Below are 23215 nucleotides of genomic sequence, written 5' to 3'. Positions count from 1 at the left end.
TTGGAGCTTTCAAATTGCTCCAAATTAAATCCGAAACTAAACCAAATTTGAAAAAATAAATTAACCATCATTGGAAACGCCTTAATCAAATTACATACTTAACAAATTAAAACACCGAATCACATTTTGAAAAATAAATTGACTTTAGAAGGACTGGCAACAGAAAATTTAAACGGTTTAACTTGCTTTGGCTGCAGTTAATTATCGCAATAAGCCGATAAAAATAATTAGGGAGAATGAAATGTAAGTCGTTTAGTTGTTTTATCGTAATCAAGTTGGATCTGCTTGTAAATCTCCACAATATAGTCAAACGTTTTACTTTTTATTTCTATATATTTTGAAATCGACTTTTTGTTGGTAAAGTTATTGGCACAGATTAATTTTGATTCGAGATCTTACTTGTGCAACGAATCGATTAACATTTCTTGTCTGTCAACCTTTTTTCACAGCTAGACAAGTACTAAGCGTAAGTTTAACAGCAAAGCTTTAGCGACCCTTATCTCTTCATTCAATTTATTTTAAGCTTGGAATGAACGAAGCAGAAATTATCCGGAGCCTCAAAAAAATTAAAAATTAATTAGTATGGACCATGTCTTCGTATTGCTTGCTTCCGAAATTGTGTTCATTTTTGAAAAAAATCTTGACTAGAACTAATCTTAATAATACTAACTAAACGAGACTAGCCTACGGTTTAGCATGTTTTCTCTGGCCCGAGTATACCACAGAAAGGTTGGGAAACAAGTGAGCGCTTGCTAACCGGTTCGAAAAGTCTTGGGCAGCGTCAACAGCTTAGAGGCGGAAAGAAAGGCCAGGCGACGTGTGCCGTGTGCGACGTGCGTCTTTCAATTGACAAAGCAGCTTCAGCGCGTGTGCTTTATTTCGTTTGGTCTCAATTAGCTTTTAAGTAAGATTTTAGCTGGTCAACATAGCCAAAGGCTCGCCTCTGTAAAAAGAACTGGAAAAACATTTAGTTTTGGTTGTTAAATATTTTACCGGCCATAGCTTTCGCTTGTTTAGCATAGAGCTCCTGCAGAAAATAGATTACCAAGGTGAATTTCAGTGTTTCACTGCTTCTGTACTATAGAACTTATATTGTGCTTTAAAAGTTAACGTTCCTGGTATTTTAGCCTAAAAAGTGGCGCTCGTTATTATATATATTGCCAAAATACATCGTTTTAAGAAATAAAAGCAGTGTTACGTGAACTTGGTTGTCTAGTTTGGTCGACCGAACACAAAAATTACAAATGCCGTAGTATAGGGTTATTTTGACAAAGCTTTTCGGTTGCTTAAACAGGAAAACTATTGTAGGCCTAGGGCAGTGGTTCTCAACCGGGGTGCCGCGGCACCATGGGGTGCCATTTCTAATGCCAAAGGGTGCCGAGAGATATTTGAGAATCTTTAGGAATCTGATTTTTGCTCAACTTTTACAACTTTTTGTGTAATTTGGAATAAATCCATTTGTAACTTCCTACGTGTAGAGTTGATGTGTGTTGTTCCAGTTCCGATTTTTGTGACATTCTGGTGATTTACCCACGGAAAAATCTCGCAGGGTGCCGCAATCTATTTATTATTTCTGAGGGGTGCCGCAAGCCATAAACTGTTGAGAACCACTGGCCTAGGGCATAGGCCTATACCTCGCATTTTCAATTTTCGGATTGATTTTGCTACGGTTATTTTCTAAATTTATATAAAAATACTTACAAGCGCTACGAAGAGTAATATTTATGGCTTTGTAGCAGACCACTCAACCAGTACTGAAATATTATTTTAGTCAAAAGCCAAGTAGACATTTAGTGAAACGAAGTACACCTAAAGTTTACAACAAAATTATAATAAGCATACAATTGACACAAAGGTAATTTGATAACTTGTACGCATTTTACTAAATTCATGCTTCCCAAAATATATTTCGTGGGCACAATATTTTCATATTTTCCATCGAGCGAGGCTATAAATGCCATAAAATAACTTGCCATTTTTCTGTTGATAAAGACGTATTTTTTTCCAGCAGCACACAAATGGTAGACGATTTCTCGTTTTGCCGCGTATAGTAAAAAGCTAAGAAAACAGCTGGAATTCAAATTCTGTAATCATGGCTAAGCGGATTCAATTAACGATATTGGTTGCCGTGAGTCTTTTGGAATTCGGCCAAGTACTTTCGCAACGAACGCCGGGGCTTAATTTGGTAAGTAAATGTGATTCACTTTTGCGCAAAAACTCACATGCAATTTAAGCGCAAAATAATAAATAAAGGATGTTCAAAGTTCACACTGCGAATTCAACTCGGAGCTACTATTTTATTTTGTTACTAATTAAACAAAAATGTCTTTATTTATTTACCAGAGTTTCCATAAAATCATGTAAACATGTACCGGTAAATAAACAAGAATACTCAAAATAAAAAGCATGTGGTAGTATTAAACAAAAAGTTAACATATTACAAATTCGTTTTTATTTGTTTTAATAATTAGGGTTTACAAAACGATTGGTTTACTCTTTGTGGACCCAAGACGTAACATTATTTATGAATGTTGAATTAAAATTATTCATAAATGTTTTGCCCCAGTAGTTTATGTTATTGGTCTTCCTTTATCTTGAATTTTATAAAGCTTATTTGACCTTAATCACCTTCTTCTGTGGTAGGTTTTGTTGTGTCATTTGTCACTTGTGAGTTGCTGTTTAAACACCGGATATATCTTGAAATGTATGTAAAAACATGAAGCTTTTAAGCAGAATAATACAATATTTATTCAAAAATTATTTTTTTTTAAGGTACTTGTAGATTCTATTACATAACAAACGTTTTCCGTTATGTATAGCCAATTAGGAGATAGGTAAAGTTTTACAATTAGTTTGATTGTCTTCACGTCTATGTAGGCACTTGCTGCTGTTAACATTACATCGTGCCTACAACCAAACCGCCCTATGCTGTTAACGTATAAGCTTAGTAATTTTGATGGTGTTTGAGGTTTGGTTTTTGTCTTTTACAATTATTTATTGTCTGCCACTGAAATAATGGACTGAACTGGGGTAAAGGTAACAAGTTCAACGACTCCAAACATTGCAGTTTGTTTACAGGGACAAAAGTTCACTTGAAGCATTGCCTTGTTGCTCGAAACGTACCATGTTACTAGGTCTGTCAAACAAGTAATAGACCAGGTCATATTTGCCTGACCCCCGATGCTTATTTGCTGACTTCTGTTGCGGCCACGCCCTGTGTTTGCTGTCAGGAGCCCGGTGGCTGTTGGCTTTTATAGTGGACCAGGTGTTGACATACAGTTTAATCCCAATGCGAGTTTTTCGTCTCTTCAGTGGAACCGTTTTTTATTTTGCAAACTGTATTTAATGGAGTAAATAGTAGCGAGGCGGAGAGTAAAAATCGCCTTTATGATTTAACATAAGTTCACCTCTGCGTCAACACAAAGTTGTAGAGCTCTTTTTTTGTTATCTACGCAAAATAGGAGTATTTTTTAATATTTGCTTTCGCAAGTACAACCAAATATTAGTTTATTCGGACTGATGTAGGCCAACCTCTTAGCCAACATACTACCCAATATTTTCACTCCTTTTGATAATAAGCGCGTTGCGCATTTCTCTTGCAAATATATGGGCATTTTATTGCCCGACAAAATGCCCAACAGTTGACCACATATGGTCAATAATTTTTATGGAAAACTTTGCGACTTTTGGGCGCCACTGTAGTATGTCTGAAGTTTCCTCTGGCTGGTGGATAGAATATAGTTGAAAATACAACCGCGTATCGCTAGTCGCCAGTATTTCGCTCCAAACTACGCTAAAACAGTCGAAAGGCTATAACTTGGTATTTATCGGTGCCATTGGTTAGAAGCGTCGGTAGCTTGTGGCGTTTTGGCCGTTACCTGTATAAAGTTCTTGTAAAAAAGAATATTATTCTCTGCTAACAAGTTGGGTCACATTCTTTATTATAGTGGTGCTATTATAGTGATGCAAAAAAATTAAAATTTACCACACTTCGGCTATAGACCATTTTACATTTTTTTGCTGAAGGATTTCATGTGTGTCTATTTTAAACAATAAAAAAACCATTTTTACAATAAGGTCAATATCTATAAGTTTAAAACACTTCGGAACAAAACAAAACAAAAAACAGTGTAGATTGTTTTTTTTTCCAGTTTTATCTGAGAGTTCTAATTTCCGGCTAAAACTGCACGTTTTTGTTGCGTTGGTGCTTGTACACGGGTTATGGGTCGGTAGGTTGCCCACCCCTGCTTTAATGTGTGCTTAACGCACCTACTTTTAACAACGATCTTTCAAAGATTGTGCTGCTTTCAGAAAAACTGCCGAACCGAGAACTACTCGTTTTTGTGTCAGTGTGTTTTTGTGGCAAGGTTTGCATACCGGTACAGTCTATGGTTTGTAGGTTTGTTATATGTGAACACAACTTTCAAAACGCTGCTTTCAGAGCAACCGCCGGGTCGTGCCGCCGCGAGTGGCCCCACCGAAGCAACACTCGACAAGCCAGCACCATTCGGGCCAGCAGAGTGCTCAGAGGCCGGTCCAGCAGCAGCAGACCCAGTCCCAGCGCCAACAGGGCCAACCGCAGGCTCGCTACCCGTATATAAACCCCGGCTTCTTCAGCCAGGGCGCCCTGGCGCGGAGGATGAACGACCTCGAGAACGAGATGCGTCGGATGGGCGGCCAGATTTCGGCCGAGGGGAATAACCTGCGTGTGACGATGACCCAGACTCTGTCGATGAGATTGGGAGGTAAGGGTCGGCCTTACCTTAACGTGAGTTATACGCAGCATGGATAACCGAAAAAGTGAAATGTGTAAAACAGTTGCAAGGCATTATATTGATAAAAATAGCTCATCTGGTGATTCGTTTTCTAATCAAACGTTTCGAAAATCTACCCAAGCCGCCTTCTTAAGGGTGAAAGAGAAAGTAATTGCCCATTTCATTACTGTCGAAACTCTTTACGCCGTTAAATTAAAAAACTGTTTACATTTAAAAACATCTAGATTTTATTTTTTGTAAACAACAACAGCAATCATACATGCCTTTTTAATTTTGTTAACTGTGGCTTACTGGCAGTTGGACCGTGTGAACAGGGTCTAGTTTCTCCAAGTAGTTCACCTGAACTACAAGTAGTTCACCTGAACTACTATCGCATCCGGTTTCGAAAGTGCAGTTCAGCAACCCGCGTAAACGACAGGACGCCGCGTTTCCCTTCATTGAAATAGCACCAGCAACGCATTGGGTGGCACGCTCGGTGCGGCCTATTAGCGTGGTTAGTGGGTTACCCACTGCGCAAGGCGGAAGTCAAAAGTCCAGGACCATAGAAAGCGCGGCGCTGACTTTTCGTTCTCTCTCTCAACAGCAGGGTTGCCAGATGGTCGTATCTCGAAAAAAAGCCAAATCTACTACAAACTCTAACAAGCCTATGTTTTTCATAAAAATAAACAAAATAATGCAATAATTGGTCATGCTGGTACAATGAATTTCTCTTTTTGTGGCAATTTTTTTAATTTGTTTCTTTTTTTGTAAATTGGCAATTTTTCCCTTTTTGTGAATTTTTTGGCAAGTTTTCTCTTTTTGTGTTATCTCTTTTTAACATACGAACTCTTTTTAACATAAGACTGAAATTTTTAAATAGAACTAAAAAAAGCCTAAAAAGCCAAATTTCATATGGATTTTTTTTAAAATAAAATCCAAAGGGGTTTAAAAAAATCTAAATTTTCAAATTTGGCTTTAAAAACTCTTAACTGGCAACCCTGCTCAACAGCGATCCGACAGGATCTAAACAGCTATGATCGGCGGGTGTCCGGCAACGAGGAGAAGGTGAAGGGAATCGGAACCGAAATGGAATACCTCAAGAACAGCAATGCGCACATGCAGAAGCGTCTCGACCGACTGGAGGGTATATTTCGTGGTTACTTTTGGGCGGGCTGGACGCTCAACCTTTTTTCATACTCTACTATTTATTATACTAAACCTGCGAATCCAACGTATCTACGGTCAGTAGGCGTTGCTTATGAAGGACGGGCGCCCGCTTTCCAAACCATTAGGCTACGTAGGGCAATTTTTGCTGCCCCTAAAAGGTTTTAGGGGAATACCGGAGAACCCGTTAAAATTATTGCGTTTAACTGGACTCTTAAACACACCATCCTGCTATAAACTTTTGATCGAGGCACAGACGCACGAGGAAACCGTTTAATATTTGTCTATGGAAGTGTTTTGTCCAACAATTATAAACTTTGCGCCTCGTTTCGGCCGCCATGCCGTTATCGTAAAGTAAACAGCCAAGCAAACAGCGAAATATTCCCATAATTGAGGTAACAGCTGACTAAAAATCTAGCGGACCTTTTTGCTGGCGATAAGGCTACTTTGATAAAACGCAGACTCTCGCGACGCTATCCGATATGGACGCTCGGATTTTGCCATGCGTAAGTTCGCACACTGTTTGTTAACATAGTGCCTAAACGACAAACGTACTTCGCATACGTTTACAATTCAAAATAAAAAATATCGAACTAAAAAAATTAAAAATTAAATAATTATATAAAATAATGGAACTAAATACAATTGATTTATAGTGATAGTGGGTTTTTTATTGCCTAATACAATATATACATATTTAAAACTTTAAATAGGTAAATTGCGTTCCCCCTAAGCATTATTGATTCTTCTTAAGTGATCATTTAAAAATGAAATATCATTAAGGAATCCAACACCATTGGCAGCAGGTTTCTGCTTTTCGATCACTGCTCTGCTGACGCGCTTATGGGCTAAATATATATATATTCATTCGACAAAAGTCTGATCTTATGTTTCACTCGGGTTTTTAAACGTATAGTTTTTATTTGGAGAGGAACTTCCTAATAAGATTAATTATTTGCGTTGCGTTGACGGATGCAAGACTCCTTCTTACTCGATTTACCGATGAGATAAAATTCTTTAAACGGAATCCTCACTCTATAACCTGAAGGAGCTTTGGACCAATAGAATATAAATGTTAATAACCCAATAATTGGTGCGAACATTTAGCAAAGATAACGGGTACTCTGTTTAATATGAGTTATAACCTACATCGGCTCAATCATTGTTTTGCTTACCGTTTTTTCCCCTTTTCATGTTACTGAACCTAAACTTTGAAATGAGCATTGAATGTTGATTCTCTTAACCGTGTTACAAAGGCAAGGTGTATTTATGACAGAAATACTTCCCTAAGCACTTTCATTGGGTCCAAAATAAGACACGTTTTTATTGTGGATGATACTAATCCAACTTTTTACAGAATCCCAGCGGCAGCAAGATGAGTCGATCCAGAGCATTTTGGAATCCGTCACCGCTCTACAAGATCCGTCCTCTTCGCGAATAAGTCATCATCAACAGGATGTTGTCAGTGAGTTGATTGCGCATACATCCAAACTCTTAGTTCATCCGAAAACTGATGCTATCTTATAATTTATGTGGTATACATATTATAGAATTGCTTGTGCGATAATTTGCTTAAGTTAACATCGCTGTGAACCTCAATTGCTGCTGGTTGTGAGAGCATTGCCACATTAAATATGTGGTTTGCTATTAAATAACCAGTAAACTGAAACTTTTAAGTTTTTCATCTGTAGCCCAACTTAAGATGCTAAACAATGCAAACATAAAATAACTGTAAATTTGCTAAACAGACTCCACTGAGTTTCGGAAGTTGACCGAAGCAATTGAACATGTCAACTTGCGTATGAACGACACAGTCGCTGTAGTTGGTGGTTACGATTCCTACTTCCAATCTTTCGCGAACAACCTGAACATGATTAGCAAAAAAACAGAGACCTTACAGCGTAAGTACCGTTGTCAAAATGAATTATATTACCCATTGAAATTTATTTTTAGGAAACAATTTATAGGTATTATATAACACAACCAGACATTTGTACGTAACGTTCCAATAGAAGCGGTATAATTTAGTAGGTGTGACTTCTGAAAATGTTTAAGAGCAGTTGAATTGTGATCAAATAAAAACCTTTTATGTAGTCATTTATTGTGCGTTTAAAAGCGTTCAAGTCAAAGTATTAAGTCGCATGACAGGTTAAAAAGTTAAACTAGGTCGCCTATTTTCATGTTTATCTCTTTAATAACATACAAGCATCCCTTTATTGGTTATACACAATGTATAGTGATGTGTCAATGTGTCAGTTTGTTGTTTTGTAAATCTTACATTTATTTGTTTTTTCAATACATTTTTTTAATTTTACAGAGGAAAGCTCCATCTTTTCAATAACCTTAACGGAGATCAACCAAAACATTGCAAACGTTCAAAATCAAGTCGACAACTTAGGTTATAGCCATAGACATGGCAAAAGTTGAAGCTTCATTTTTTTTTTAAATTTAATTCGCATCTTATAAAGATGATGCTTATTATTCAACATATTCTTTCAAATATATTTGGAAAAAGTTAATTATTATTTATCATTAAGATTCAACATATTAATGAAAACGATGAATCGTATTAGTCAATGTAGCCTCTTTATTGTTATCAAATGCCTATCCAGCAAACTTAAAAAAAATGTTTGCTTCAGACAACGTTGATTCCTCCTTTGCGAGTGTCGCTTACGGGGGAACCCCTATGGACGACTTGCAGATGGCTGTTGACGAAATTAGTGAGTCGATTCGTATCATCGAGACCGTTCAACACAACCACACATCGGCAATACAAGTACGACCAGATATGCTTGGCTAAATAACTTGTCTACTTTGGAAAACATGTTCTGTCGATATCCACTGTCTTGGGTCATATTAAATATGAGGCGATTTTTTGTAAATTGTAACAGGCCGATTTAAAAAAACTTTTTGAAAATAATGTTTGCTTGAGCAAACTTAAAATCGTGTTAAAATGAATAGTTTTATAATATATGGATTAAAGCGTGTTTTTAATGTGAGTTGACCTTGATGATAGGTCACTGCGAAAATTTGTGCGAAACCGTCAGTTACGTATCTTTTAACAATGTCACCTGAAACGTAGTATTTTCCAGACGAATTCGCTAGCCTTTTCTGGGCATGCAGTATTTTCCGCTTACCAACGTTATGCTTTGCGTTCATTTTCTTGGAGTTCTTTGGTTGCAGAATTTGGAGAAGGAACAGAGTCGCCCCAACCTTGGAGCAGCATCATTCAGCGCACGAGACACTGATCAAGGATCTCAGGAGATGATTTCGCAGATAACAGCCGCGGTAATCAATCTACAAGAAGCCTTGCAGCACACAAACGGTATGAACCCCTAAATGTCAAAACAGTTATATTGGCGTGCTTCTGTCAAATACAAATATTTATATTTGGTGCTACAATTGTAATACAATTTTGTTTATTTGGCTTAAACTTTAAACCTTGAAACACAAACTCCAATATTCGTCCTACCATTATTAATACTTATCAGTGATAAAAAAGTTTTTAACTTCGTATTGAAGGGCTTTTTGGCCAGCATTTTAAACAGCCACTTCATTCCAATTCAAAGTTACGAAGTTTGTGATAGTTTAATATTTGAATGACGTCAATTCGATACAGAAAACCAGCGTATAGCAACTGATCGATTTGGTGTGCTGATGTCGGGATTGAAGAAAGACATAGGAACTCAACAAGGAGAACTTGTAGACGCTGTTTCAAAGTTCAATACCTTCGCCAAAAGTCAAAATGTTGATGTAGGTTTTAGCTTAATATGTTACTGTATATAGTTTAACAAAATAAGTCTGGTTGGAAAGTGTTATTTTGCTTGAATTAACACCCAAGTCGAACGCGTGAGCAAACCATGCAGTTACCAGTCCGGAGGTAACGGCAGATTGAATGTATCACCAAGTCATTTATCCTAATAAAATAATTATTTAATACGAATATTAATACCGCACACGTTCAAAAAATAGTTTTTTTTTAAAATTAACTGTTTAGGATACTGTATAGTAAACTATTAGTATCGATCAAGTACAGGCTCCCACGCTGAATACGGCGTGTAAAGGATGTGTCCGTTTAGGATGTATTATATAACGTCGAAAATCTAACAATAACGGATTTTTTGCGTTTTGACCCTAAATAAAATATACCTTACAAAAACACTTGATTTATGATTCTAGGTTCTGCAGGGCAACTTAGCATACTTAAACAAGACTGTGACAAGACACTACCAAATTCTGACGGATCTCTCCACCAGGATCTTTCAACAACAACAGGGCACTGCTTCTAACTCCGGCAATTCTCAGTCGGAAACCAATCAAACCAAGCATTATAATAGCGTTCCTTTCCAAGATCCGTATCTTCCGAGTAACATAGAGATGGATAATCGAATTCTTCAGTTGGAGGAATATCTTACTACCAATCTCGAGATAAAAATTTCCAGCATGGAAGAGGACTTTCGCATTTTTCAGTTCACGATGTACAACTACGGTCAAAGGCTAGACGAAATTGCCGCGGAAATCAAACAAAGTGGCGTTCGAAGTTCCGATTCTAGTAGTATCGCAGAGTCACCGTTTCTGGCACGAAGCTCCATAAGCACATCAGCATCTACAAATTCAAAAGATGATCAAAGAATTCTAAGGCTAATGGAGGACTTGGAAACACTCAATTCCAGTATTACAGTTCAGTCTTCCATGCTGGCGGAAGGCTTTCAACAGCTCGGAGATTATGACAGAAGGTGAATATCTACTGGGTATTGGAAAGCAATTTTTTAAATGTAGATTTTGTTTTAAACGTGATAGGCGAGATGATTTTTAATTGGTACCTGCTCAACTACATATAATATATATATATAGAGAGAGAGAGAAAATGTGTGGTTTGTATGCCTATCCCCAAAACGTATTTACGTCGTTCAGGTTAAGGGCAAGAGAACAAATCGAGCAAACGAAGAGTAGCGATTTAGAAGAAATTCGAATTCTTTTGGAAAATGCGACGGTTTCGCTATCGCAAATGAGCTTCACTGTAGCTGAGCACGAGATTACAATCCCAAGCATTTTTGAGGTAAGTTTCTACAGTTTATCAACTTGTAACAGTCCTTGATACACTTTGCAATTATATCATAACATATTCTTAGGTTTCCTAATATATTCTTTTATTTCTATCTTTTTAGCAAAAATTGTATTTTTTAGGGTCATCTTTTTACTAAGTTTTGGACCAACAATTTCTGTTGCAGCTAAACGAATCCTTATTTTTTTCTTGCGCTGTTCCTTCAAGCCAAAAGCCTTTAAAGATGTTTTTGTTTATCAGGCTATAAACATGGGCGATACGATTCTCGCCGATCTGAACAACGAGGTGTACAAGCACGAGATGTCGCTGCAGAGCTTAAATAGAACCCTGGTTGGAATGGAACGCGAGCTTTCGAATTCTCACAAAATGCAGCCGCAAACTCGACCTTTATCTTCTGACAATCAACAGCTCGATAGCACGAACTATGTTACTCGTTCTGAATTCGACGGCCTGGCCGAGGCCCTGGCCGGGGTTGCCGCTAGATCTGACATGAAGGATAGTTCGGCATTTCCGCCTAATGGCATGATTAACACGACGTTACTTAACACGAACAACATTAAAAGCATCAGGAAAGAGATGGCGCTCATGAAAAACTCGATCGAATCGCAGGAGAGCTCAACTCTTACAGTATCGCAGTCACACTACGACCTACGCCATGACCTTGATGACGTCACGGCTTCTTTAGCCGCATGGAGGCGCAACATGACAAATGCGTTTGCGTTGTTACGTGTCGCCGTGCCTAACACGACGCCCTCTTCAAAGGTTTTGGTGAATGGTTTAAAGCGACTTCGTTTAACCGTTATGGAAAATCGACGTCTGATCACCAATCACAGAAAGCGATTCCGCATTTTCACTTGTAAGTTGAATCTCGCTGGTCATACCTATAAATCTGTTAAAATCTTTTAAACATTTGCTATTGTCTAAATAAATTAATAGATACGTCAAGTGAAACTTTTTAAATCGCTGCGCTACTATATGAAATATTACTGCAATAACACTATATGTTTCGTCCTATATGTTTGTTAGAAATCTGATATTAAGTACACGTGACACTACTGTTATCAGCAGCGGATATTTTAAATATTTTTTGGCAGTCCTGAAGCGACACTGCGCACGCCATTCTGACGTTAATCAGTTGAACCAAACAATCTCGGCCGAACTCCATTCCTTGCATCACGCAATGCAAGAGGTTGCATCAGACGTGACCTCATTTAGCGACATGCTGCCTGTTATCGAAGCCGAAAAAAACCTCGTAAGAAATACATTTAAGCTTGGCGTTTTTACCATGAGCCTAATTCCTCCTTTCCCTTCAGACTCTGTTGGACGGAGAAATGGACTTTGTGACTATTGCCGACTTAGTGCGTCGAATCTCGAACATCTCAAAGAGGGTAGACAACATCCAAACGACAAAAGCGGAGCCGAACAACTCGCAACCCAACTACCCATTGCCATCAGGTCTTCCTGACGGTTTGCTGGTCCTACCCACTGCAGTTCGGCTTCTAGAAACGCAGGTTTAAAAATTACCGCCTAAACCAGGGGTCGGCAACCTACGGCCCACGGGCCGGATCCGGCCCGCCGATGTAATTCATCCGGCCCGCCGCCTCTTTGACAAATTAGACACAAGTCAATTTCACATACTTTTTGGCTATTTTAACTACATAATTGCGCTACGCGCGAATATTTATTATACGCCCGGTTTGTTTACGTTTGATGCTGCCTTTTCAACTAGATCAGCGATTCTTTACCGTTGCGCCGTGGAAGGCTGCCAAGTGCGTAGCCAAAAATAGGAAAAAGTAATAAAAAATATTGGCTATCAATTTTTTAGCATTTTTCTTTTTTCGGCTATGTAATAAAAACTTAAAAACCGGTATGCCAAACAAAATCGCGCTCGCTTCGCTCGCCAAATGCGCCTTGACTTCAAACAGTTAACAAACACTGAACTAGATTAACTTAAAATGCGTTAACACTTTAATGCCTCTGTAAATGTAATTAAACACGTTTTTAAGTGCAAAAAAATATCCGAGGCCTGCCTGATTCACAGTTGTTCTAACATTTAAATACCACAATTCTTGGTTATCATTTTGTGCGGCCCGCAGAGACCTTTTTAAATTTTGTTTTGGCCCGCGACTAGAAAAAGGTTGCCGACCCCTGGCCTAAACCGTGGTAACCACAAATGCGTTGCGTTTGGTGGTAATTCGCAGTGTTGTAAACAAGTAATTTGGAAATGACTTAAGTCCCAGTCAAGTCATTTGTAAAATAACTTAAGTCCAAGTCAAGTCTTTTTGAATAAATAACAAGTCAAGTCCAAGTCCAAGTCATCGTTTGCCCAAGTCAAGTCCCAGTCAAGTCATAGTTAGAGCAAGTCAACTTCAAGTCCAGCTCTTAAACTTGAAATTATGAAAACCGGCAAACGCCTCCGATTATTATGAGCAACTCAAGTAAAAAAAACATAAAAGCAACATATTACGAGCAAATTCTTTTATGTTCAAAGATTGGGATAAATAACGAAATTTTATAAATGATTGCTTTTATTTTAACCCTGGAAGTCATTTGCCAAAAATACTTACGTTAATTCAAGTCATTTTGCCCAAAAGACTTAAGTCAAGTCAAGTCATTTAAAAACAGTGACTAAAGTGCACTCAAGTCAAGTCATTGACTTAAGTCATTACAACACTGATAGTTCGCGCTAATATTTGAGGAAGATATAGGAATTACGAGTCAACTTGTGAGGGGACACCTCATGTATGCTCCAGGTCGGGAGTTTATTCGGGGTGGCAACAAAGAAAACGCGTAAGCATAACACAATATTGGAGAGAAGAAACTTTAAACAATGGGCGAGCAAGTTTATGATTGTACGTCTCTAATGTAAAAAAAATATGTTTCTGTGGGTACAAGTGAATGTGAAGTCCATTTCGTTATTTTGTGAGGGGTTGATCGTTGCGGAAGGGGCGGGGTGTTGTCTTATCATGATAACGTGATTCGCTCAGATTTTTTTCATAGTTTTTTAATTACTAATGACAAAAATTTGAAAAAAACAAAACAAACAACATCGTAAATGCAAAGTTGGAATCAAAAGTTTATCAGGCCAGTATTTGTAACTATAGTCGGTTCTTTCGCAGATCCAGTCTTTCCACGAGGTGGCTGCTGCGCTGCCGGCGCTCGACAATAAGATCGAGGCGCTGAAGGGAATGCGCAACTTGGTCTTCCGCAACTCGCAGGGAATAAGCAGCTTCCACGAGACGGTGGCCAGCATTGAAAGCCGGGCGACCGAACTCCGACGCGATATCTCATCCGTAGATGCCAGCCACGCGAGGCTGGAATCTTACCACGACGATTTGAGGTACGACTGTTAGATTCGTTTACTGTTAGTTGCGTTTAATTGTTGTCGGCCCGAATTTTTTGGATGTTTGTAATGAAAACGTCTTGGTAAATTTTAGTGTGATAATGGTGGATAGGAGGTATATTTTAAAGCAGTGGTTTACCACCTTTTTCATACCGCGACCCATTTTAACAACCCAATGTAACTAACGCCCTTTCCAAAAATGATTCAGGCATATGTAATACATTTGTGTATGTGTAATAGCAGAAAAAAAATAATGTGATATCACTCTGTTGAAAAAATACTCATCTATTAAATTCATGCACAAGGCAGCATAATTGTGATGGATGGTATTGCATCATGGCGACAAGATTGTCTGTGCCCATAATAATCGTTATTGTGATGCAATAACTAGTTCTTGTCACAGCAGTTAATAGTTTTTTTGCAATACAGGTCAGAAAAGCGTCTTTATCGAATCTGTTGATAAACATAGTGCAATTTGCTCGCAACCCACACGTTGAAAACCACTGTTAAGGAAAGTCACTTTTATCTTCTTAGGTCTACAATCTCTGTCGTGTAAGATATGTTAAATAAATTAAAAAAAGTTTATCAAATTTATGAAAAAAAAGTATTGAAACAGCGTAAACTTGTTTGAAATGTATAGTTCGATAACAAGAACGGGGTTTGCATTGATTAAATATACTGACCTAATAAATCTTATGGCTAGATAATATAATAAATATATATACATATATATATAATTTTTAGTATTTTGGTTAGGTTTTTAGTCAAAATTATTTTTTTTTTAACATTATTAGGTTGTTATTCGTAATAAGTTGTTTATTCGTTTCGCGTAATTTATAAGGCTATGATCGTTCATGTTTTTTTCGCAATGTGTTAGTTTTTCGATCTGTTCAGAGCTCAGCTCAACAGTACCAAGCAGAAGATTGATCGAACCGACGACAGAGTTCACGACATTTCGAGAAAACTAATAAACCTCGATCGAGTCTTCAGGTAAGTCCGGTGATGTGTTAAGTCGACCAAAATATTCTTTCCAATTTTGAGGGGGTGATGCAAAATTTACAAATATGTGAATTAAATGGGCGTTGTTAACCCTAGTATTGTTTGTTGGCAATGTGCAACAAATGCTTCGAGATAACTTGTATTTAAGGGCTGTTGGAAAAAAAATTAAAAACAAGTTATATTAAAATATTCACCAAACGATTATTATCGCAGTGAATGACCAGTTGTAATGAGTCCATACTTGATAATTCTTTAAAACGTACAGCATTTTTAAGTGTCTCTGTCGATACAGGTGTGCAGCCAAACTAATGTAAATTGAATCACAAAAAATGGTGTTGATCGAAGTTAATTCGGACTTTTCAGCATAATTAAGACTCCTAAAAATCCTCCTAATTTTGGAGGGCAAGTAAAATTCATCCATATAAACTTTTGGTGATACTGAAAGTTGTGAAACTAATTTCAGGGAAAAACTAGGATGTTTTGGAGTGTGGACTCCCTTTCAGGAGTTATAAAGTCATAAAAAGTCAAATTTTCTGTTCTAAAGTGCTATAAAATAAGACTTTTTATTTTCACTCTAAATGTAATAACCCTAGTAACTTTGCAGATGTAGTTCAAGCAGCTCCTGAAGACATTAAAATTTATAAAGGTAGAAAAGTAGTAGGAGTTCTTATAATGATAATAAAGTAGTAAGAGTTCTTATGCTCTCGCAACATTAGAAGCAATGTTTACATTGTTTTCTATTCTGTGATGTAAATGTGTACTGTTTCATCATCTTGACACATTGTTTGGTAACACATAATCTAGTATCTGAATATTATAAGCACTTGCACTAGGTCAGCCCATATACAGTCAGTCAGATCAGAGGTATGTCTTCTATGGTCAAAAAGTGCTGAGATCTTAGGAGCTAATGGTATTTTCGAGCTGAGAAATTAATAGATTTGATTAATTATGCGTTTCCGGCAGTATATTGTTAAAATGTTCAGTATCTGTAAAGCGATCATTCCCCTTTTGCTTTGCCTAAACAGAAGTTTTGCAGTCGCAATTACTGTATGCTACAATATGAAAGCATGGTGGATTAAGGCGGGGGCTGAGGAAGCTGTAGCCCCTGGTTCATATATGTGACATTTGAATTTTTGTAGTTAGGCTACTTGAAAATGAAATAATTGTTTCGTTCAGTGCATAAATGTTCCAAATATACAAAAAATGCGTGTTGTTAATTACTCAGATTAGCACAAATTTGTTGCTCAAAAACCAAAATCGTATATTGTCATATATTTTCAAAGACAAAGACACATTTGGAGTTATTGGATCATACAGAACTCGCCCACTTAATTAGTATTTTCGTGTAAATAGGCTTCAAAGATTTGAACAGCTTCAAATTTAAAATCTTTTCTCTTCGAAAAACCTGGAAATTTTGTGATCCAGATCCCCACTTTCCGTCGCGTTTTACAGGGGCAACCTCACAGAGCTGCGTGACCGCGATCGCTTCTTAAACCAGCGGCAGCACAATGGTGACAAGACGCTCAATGACATTACACAGCGACTGGACGGCTTCCAGTCTGACGTGGCCCAGCAGGTGCTAGTCGAGTCCCTGCGCGGCGGCGACCTGGACAACCGTCTGACGCGCCTTCAAGGTCGCGTGGACGACCTTCAACCGATGACGTCACGCCACGAGGAGCGCCTGGACTCGTTGAATCGTTCGCTGCTTCATGAGACGACGCTGCGCGCGCGTACAGACGGGGAACAGGAGGGCTTAGTGCACAGGCTCCGGGAGACGCTGACGGAACTGGACGGTCGGGTGGGAGAGAACAAGCGGGAGAACGATCAGGGACTTGCAGAACTGAACTTTAAGTACAAGTCGACCACAGGTTCGTTTTTGTTTCGTTAGCTATTGGTTAAACTTTTTTACGGAACTTATTCGTGGATGCGTATACCGTATCTGCTTTGGAATACATCCCGTTAACCATACCCTCCATTTATCTTGCCGTTAAACCTATACTTAGACCAGTTGTGCCACCGTACAGTATTTATTTATTGGTGCTGTATTTTGCCAATAATATGGCTGAATTTATAGAATTAAAATTATTCGCCAACTATACCGAATTTTAATTTTCTTTAAAAATGTTTGATTTTTTTTTTTAATTTAACAAAACATCATTAAAGTCGTTAAATTTGGTAAAAGGCTTTTTAATTACATTTTTCTTTTTAGTTTTTAAAATGCATTCTGGAACTTATACACGTCTTAAAATGCCCATCTCTATTACGCTAATACCGATGTCCTTTCATCGATATTCTGCTACACAATAACTTGCAGATGCTATCGCCGAAAACAAGGGTGTTTTGGACGCCCATTTTGCTGATATACGGACAACACAAGCCAACATCAGAAACCTGGAGAGTGACTATACTCTGCTCAATGAACGGGTTAATAATGCAGAGGATGGCCTGACGGATGTCCGAGAAGCGTTGTCCGCACAGGTAAGTTGCATAATATCGACAGTCATACTTGTAATTTTTTAGGTAACCTTTGCCTTCCTTAATCGTAGCTTTTAGTTCTCATTGGTTTCGGTATAGTAAAGTAAAAAGCAAGCAAAACAAAATTGAATAGTCGTTCGTCGACCACAGCATCATGATTTTTATTTGTTTTGCGGTAGAGCACAACGACGTTACAAGCACGTCAAAACTTCCTAACTATAAGTGATGACGTCAACCAAATGCGACAAAATGTTCAGGTATTTTAGTAGTTTTTATATACAGTACAATTATTTTAAGCTACGGCACATCAGGGTTGGGGTCATTAATTTATTTCACAAGTATTTTCGCTAATGAAATATTTTTACCTAAATATATCACAATAGAATGCTTCTATTTGAAAAATGATTGCAATACTAATCATACAACTCACTTGCTTAATTTATTACTTTATCACATGAGACGACAACCTAAACTGTCTGTGTTTTATTTAAATTCCCATAGATCCAATAAATATTATTATAAATGTAACAAGAATGCAACGGCAATAATTGAGTACCAACCACAACACTTCAATTTAAGCCGACAAAGTTGGGTCATATATCAGCTTATTACATCTATGCAAAATATTAAAAAGTATCATCATATATTTAAACCTTTTGCATCGAGCTCGATTGGCCCGAAATATCAGTTTGGTGCTGTGAAAAATTAGCATTGAATACAAAATAGCAATGGTTTAAACCAAGTTATGTACGTAAAGATACACGAATCATTTGTGAAAAGAGCTGAACAAGTGTTCGACAAATACCGGGCGGACATCTCATTCGTATTGGAGCACTCTTCGAACCACTCGGTCGCCATAGAAAGGCTCAAGCAACGACTTGGGTACGATCGGACAGGTTAGAATACTGCTAGTTACGAAATATACTTGCTACGGTATTCAACATTGTCTTGAAATAATCCACTAATATGATACACACAAAAAAGAGACGTAGAAAATCACGTGCTTCCTACTGCTCAATCGCGGATTTATTAAAGTACATATCAGAAATTTAACCCTGGAATAAAAGTCAAATGCCATGACTCGCGCGTTGCCCACTGCGCAATTGTGGCTTCCAATTACAAACTGCATAGAGTTCTATAAAACAAATCGATACTTATGTGCTGGCTACTGTGCCATCAAGGCTTACAATAATTCCTTCAATTTGTCAAATTCAAATTGCACAGGCTTTTACGAAAAAATATATATATATGTTGCTGGTAAACCAATTGCCCCAAGTGAGAATCGAACCCACGACCTTAAGATTGTGAGAAACACGCGCTGCCTACTGTGCCATCGAAGTACTTCAATTTGTCAATTTCAAATTGCATATGATTTAAAAAAAATATTCATGCTACTTTAAATAGCAAGAAGCTTACATTACTTCAATTTGTGAATTTTTATAAAAAATAAATACTTGTTGCCAAAAAAACAACAAAAGACCTTGAGATTATGAGACTCACGCGCTGCCTACTGCGCCATCGAGGCTCAAAATTTTTACTTCAATTTGTCAATTCCAAATTGCATACGCTTTTGAAAAACCAATATATGTTACTTCAAAAACAATTGCCCCGAGTGAAGACCCCGAGTGAGAAGTTGCATAAGCTTTAAAAAAAAACAAATAGATGATTATGAGACTCACGCGCAGCCTACTGCGCACTTGAAAAACAATTGCCCTAGTGAGGATCACACTCGCGACCTTGAGATTATGAGACTCACGCGCCTCCTACTGTGCACTTGAAAAAGAATTGCCCTAGTGAGGATCGCACTCGCGACATTGAGATTATGAGACTCACGCGCTGCCTACTGCGTCATCGAGACTTACAATAATTCCTTCAATTTGTCAATTTCAAATTTCATACGTATTTTCAAAAAACAATATATGTTGCTTGAAAAACAATTGCCCCGAGTGAAGATCGAATTCACGACCTTGAGATTATGAGACTCATGGGCTGCCTACTGCGCCATCGAGGCTTACAATAATTCCTTCAACTGCATACGCTTTGATAAAAAAAAAAAATGTTGCTGAAAAAAACATTCCCCCGAGTGAGGATTCAACTCACGACCTTGAGATTATGAGACTCACTCGCTGCCTACTGCGCCAGCGAGGCTTACAATAATTCCTTCAATTTGTTAATTTCAAGTTGAATTCGCTTTTACAAAAACAAATACATGTAGCTTAAAAACAATTGCCCCGAATGAGGATCGAACTCACGACCTTGAGATTATGAGACTCACTCGCTGCCTACTGCGCCAGCGAGGCTTACAATAATTCCTTCAATTTGTCAATTTCAAGTTGAATACGCTTTTACAAAAACAAATACATGTAGCTTAAAAACAATTACCCCGAGTGAGGATCGAACTCACGGCCTTGAGATTATGATAATCACGCGCTGCCTACTGCGCCAGCGAGGCTTATAATAATTCCTTCAATTTGTCAATTTCAAATTCCATACGCATTTTCGAAAAACCAATATATGTTAATTGAAAAAAAATTGCCCTGAGGGAGGTTCGATCTCACGACCTGGAGATTATGAGACTCACGCGCTGCCTACTGCGCACTTGAAAAACAATTGCCCTAGTGAGGATCGCACTCGCGACATTGAGATTATGAGACTCACGCGCCTCCTGCTGCGCCATCGAGGCTTACAATAATTCCTTCAATTTGTCAATTTCAAATTACATACGCTTTAACAAAAAACAAATGCATATAGCTTAAAATACAATTGCCCGAGGGAGGATCGAACTCACGACCTAGAGATTATGAGAATCACGCACTGCCTACTGCGCCATCGAGGCTTACAATAATTCCTTCAATTTGTCAATTTGAAATTGCATACGCTTTGATAAAAAAAAAATGTTGCTTAAAAAAACATTCCCCCGAGTGAGGATTGAACTCACGACCTTGAGATTATGAGACTCACTCGCTGCCTACTGCGCCATCGAGGCTTAAAATAATTCCTTCAATTTGTCAATCTCAAATTGCGAACGCTTTAGCAAAAACAAATAGATATTGCTTAAAAAAACAATTGCCCCGAGTGAGGATAGAACTCACGACCTTGAGATTATGAGACTCACGCGCTGCCTACTGCGGCATCGAGGCTTATTATAATTCCTTCAATTTGTCAATTTCAAATTGCATACGCTTTAACAAAAAACAAAGACATGTTGCTTGAAAAACAATTTCCCCGAGTGAGGAGCGAACTAACGACCTTGAGATTATGAGACTCACTCGCTGCCTACTGCGCCATCGAGGCTTACAATAATTCCTTTAATTTGTCAATTTCAATTTGCGCACGCTGTAGCAAAAACAAATACATGTTGCTTAAAAAGCAATTGCCCCGAGTGAGGATCGAACTCACGACCTTGAGATTATGAGACTCACGGGCTGCCTACTGCGCCATCGAGGCTTACAATAATTCCTTCAATTTGTCAATTTCCAATTGCATACGCTTTAACAAAAAACAAATACATGTTGCTTGAAAAACAATTGCACCGAGTGAGGATCGAACTCACGACCTTGAGATCATGAAACTCACACGCTGCCTACTGCGCCATCGAGGCTTACAATAAATCTTTCAATTTGTCAATTTCAAATTGCATACGCTTTAACAAAAAACAAATACATGTTGCTTGAAAAACAATTGCAACGAGTGAGGATCGAACTCGCGACCTTAAGATTATGAGACTCACGCGCTGCCTACTGCGCCATCGAGGCTTACAATAATTCCTTCAATTTGTCAATTTCAAATTGCGTACGCTTTAGCAAAAACAAATAAATGTTGCTTGAAAAGCAATTGCCCCGAGTGAGGATCGAACTCACGACCTTGAGATTATGAGACTCACGCGCTGCCTACTGCGCCATCGAGACTAACAATATTTTCTTCAATTTGTCAATTTCCAATTGCATACGCTTTAAGAAAAAACAAATACATGTAGCTTGAAAAACAATTGCCCCGAGTGAGGATCGAACTCACGACCTTGAGATTATGAGACTCACGCGCTGCCTACTGCGCCATCGAGGTTTAGAATAAGTTCATCAATTTGTCAATTTCAAATTCCGTACCCTTCAACAAAAAACAAATACATGTTGCTTAAAATGCAATTGCACCGAGTGAGGATCGAACTCACAACCTTGAGATTATGAGACTCACGCTCTGCCTACTGCGCCATCGAGGCTTAGAATAATTCCTTCAATTTGTCAATTTCAAAATGCGTACGCTTTAACAAAAAACAAATATATGTTGCTTGAACAAAAAATGCCCCGAGTGAGGATCGAACTCACGACCTTGAGATTATGAGCCTCACGCACTGCCTACTGCGCCATCGAGGCTTACAATAATTCCTTCAATTTGTCGATTTCCAATTGCATAAGTTTTAACAAAAAACATATACATGTTGCTTAAAAATCAATTGTATCGAGTGAGGATCGAACCCACGACCTTGACATTATGAGACTCACGCGCTGCCTACTGCACGGTCGAGGCTTAAAATCTTTCCTTCAATTTGCCAATTTCAAATTGCGTACGCTTTAACAAAAAAACAAATAAATGTTGCTTAAAAAAATTGCCCCAAGTGAGGATCGAACTCACGACTTTGAGATTATGAGACTCACGCGCTGCCTACTGCGCCATCGAGGCTTACAATAATTCCTTCAATATGTCAATTTCAAATTGCATAGGCTTTAACAAAAAACAAATATATGTTGCTTGAAAAAAAAAATCACCCGAGTGAGGATCGAACTCACGACCTTGAGATTATGAGACTCACGCGCTGCCTACTGCGCCATCGAGGCTGACAATAATTCCTTCAATTTGTCAATTTCAAATTGCATACGCTTTAACAAAAAACAAATATATGTTGCTTAAAAAAAAATTGCCCCGAGTGAGGATCGAACTCACGACCTTGAGATTATGAGAGTCACGCGCTGCCTACTGCGCCATCGAGGCTTACAATAATTCCTTCAATTTGTCAATTTCAAATTGCGTACGCTTTAACAAAAAACAAATATATGTTGCTTAAAAAAAAATTGCACCGAATGAGGATCGAACACACGACCTTGAGATTATGAGACTCAAGCGCTGCCTACTGCGCCATCGAGGCTTGCAATAATTCCTTCAATTGGTCAATTTCAAAATGCGTACGCTTTAACAAAAAACATATACATGTTGCTTGAAAAACAATTGCCCCGAGTGAGGATCGAACTCACGACCTTGTGATTATGAGACTCACGCGCTGCCTACTGCGCCATCGAGGCTTAGAATAATTCCTTCAATTTGTCAATTTCAAATTGCGTACACTTTACCAAAACAAATACATGTTGCTTAAAAAAGAATTGCCCGAGTGAGGATCGAACTCACGACCTTGAGATTATGAGA

General features: G+C 38.2%; 1 protein-coding gene and 10 non-coding genes across 11 annotated transcripts in view; 1 reads left to right on the top strand and 10 right to left on the bottom strand.

Moving 5' to 3' along the window:
- Positions 1 to 4624: 4624 nt before the first annotated feature.
- LOC146168935 (uncharacterized) overlaps positions 4625 to 23215 on the top strand; it is a 93879-nt gene continuing 75288 nt past the window's right edge. The window contains exons 1-20 of the mRNA XM_083386313.1: positions 4625 to 4745; positions 5764 to 5898; positions 7276 to 7383; positions 7667 to 7819; positions 8236 to 8316; positions 8558 to 8694; positions 9102 to 9243; positions 9538 to 9671; positions 10098 to 10451; positions 10485 to 10654; positions 10833 to 10977; positions 11224 to 11839; positions 12078 to 12259; positions 12297 to 12494; positions 14103 to 14323; positions 15221 to 15316; positions 16778 to 17193; positions 17640 to 17803; positions 17980 to 18057; positions 18558 to 18696. Coding sequence (XP_083242439.1) covers positions 4640 to 4745; positions 5764 to 5898; positions 7276 to 7383; positions 7667 to 7819; positions 8236 to 8316; positions 8558 to 8694; positions 9102 to 9243; positions 9538 to 9671; positions 10098 to 10451; positions 10485 to 10654; positions 10833 to 10977; positions 11224 to 11839; positions 12078 to 12259; positions 12297 to 12494; positions 14103 to 14323; positions 15221 to 15316; positions 16778 to 17193; positions 17640 to 17803; positions 17980 to 18057; positions 18558 to 18696 — 3775 coding nt within the window. The 5' untranslated portion in view covers positions 4625 to 4639. The remainder of the gene's footprint in view (positions 4746 to 5763; positions 5899 to 7275; positions 7384 to 7666; positions 7820 to 8235; positions 8317 to 8557; positions 8695 to 9101; positions 9244 to 9537; positions 9672 to 10097; positions 10452 to 10484; positions 10655 to 10832; positions 10978 to 11223; positions 11840 to 12077; positions 12260 to 12296; positions 12495 to 14102; positions 14324 to 15220; positions 15317 to 16777; positions 17194 to 17639; positions 17804 to 17979; positions 18058 to 18557; positions 18697 to 23215) is intronic.
- Positions 20868 to 20940, bottom strand: Trnam-cau (transfer RNA methionine (anticodon CAU)). Its single transcript has one exon. It is a non-coding gene; the product is annotated as a tRNA-Met (tRNA).
- Trnam-cau (transfer RNA methionine (anticodon CAU)) lies at positions 21175 to 21247 on the bottom strand. Its single transcript has one exon. It is a non-coding gene; the product is annotated as a tRNA-Met (tRNA).
- On the bottom strand, positions 21329 to 21401 carry Trnam-cau (transfer RNA methionine (anticodon CAU)). The gene has a single exon. It is a non-coding gene; the product is annotated as a tRNA-Met (tRNA).
- Positions 21636 to 21708, bottom strand: Trnam-cau (transfer RNA methionine (anticodon CAU)). The gene has a single exon. It is a non-coding gene; the product is annotated as a tRNA-Met (tRNA).
- Trnam-cau (transfer RNA methionine (anticodon CAU)) lies at positions 21790 to 21862 on the bottom strand. The gene has a single exon. It is a non-coding gene; the product is annotated as a tRNA-Met (tRNA).
- Trnam-cau (transfer RNA methionine (anticodon CAU)) lies at positions 22098 to 22170 on the bottom strand. The gene has a single exon. It is a non-coding gene; the product is annotated as a tRNA-Met (tRNA).
- Positions 22405 to 22477, bottom strand: Trnam-cau (transfer RNA methionine (anticodon CAU)). Its single transcript has one exon. It is a non-coding gene; the product is annotated as a tRNA-Met (tRNA).
- Trnam-cau (transfer RNA methionine (anticodon CAU)) lies at positions 22560 to 22633 on the bottom strand. The gene has a single exon. It is a non-coding gene; the product is annotated as a tRNA-Met (tRNA).
- On the bottom strand, positions 22714 to 22786 carry Trnam-cau (transfer RNA methionine (anticodon CAU)). Its single transcript has one exon. It is a non-coding gene; the product is annotated as a tRNA-Met (tRNA).
- Trnam-cau (transfer RNA methionine (anticodon CAU)) lies at positions 23022 to 23094 on the bottom strand. Its single transcript has one exon. It is a non-coding gene; the product is annotated as a tRNA-Met (tRNA).

Source organism: Ascidiella aspersa, chromosome 1 (genome assembly GCF_963924565.1).
Source record: "Ascidiella aspersa chromosome 1, kaAscAspe10.2, whole genome shotgun sequence".
NCBI classification, from domain to species: Eukaryota; Metazoa; Chordata; class Ascidiacea; order Phlebobranchia; family Ascidiidae; genus Ascidiella; species Ascidiella aspersa.
Note: the sequence above shows the minus strand (reverse complement) of the source record. Positions and strands in the feature narration are given on the sequence as shown.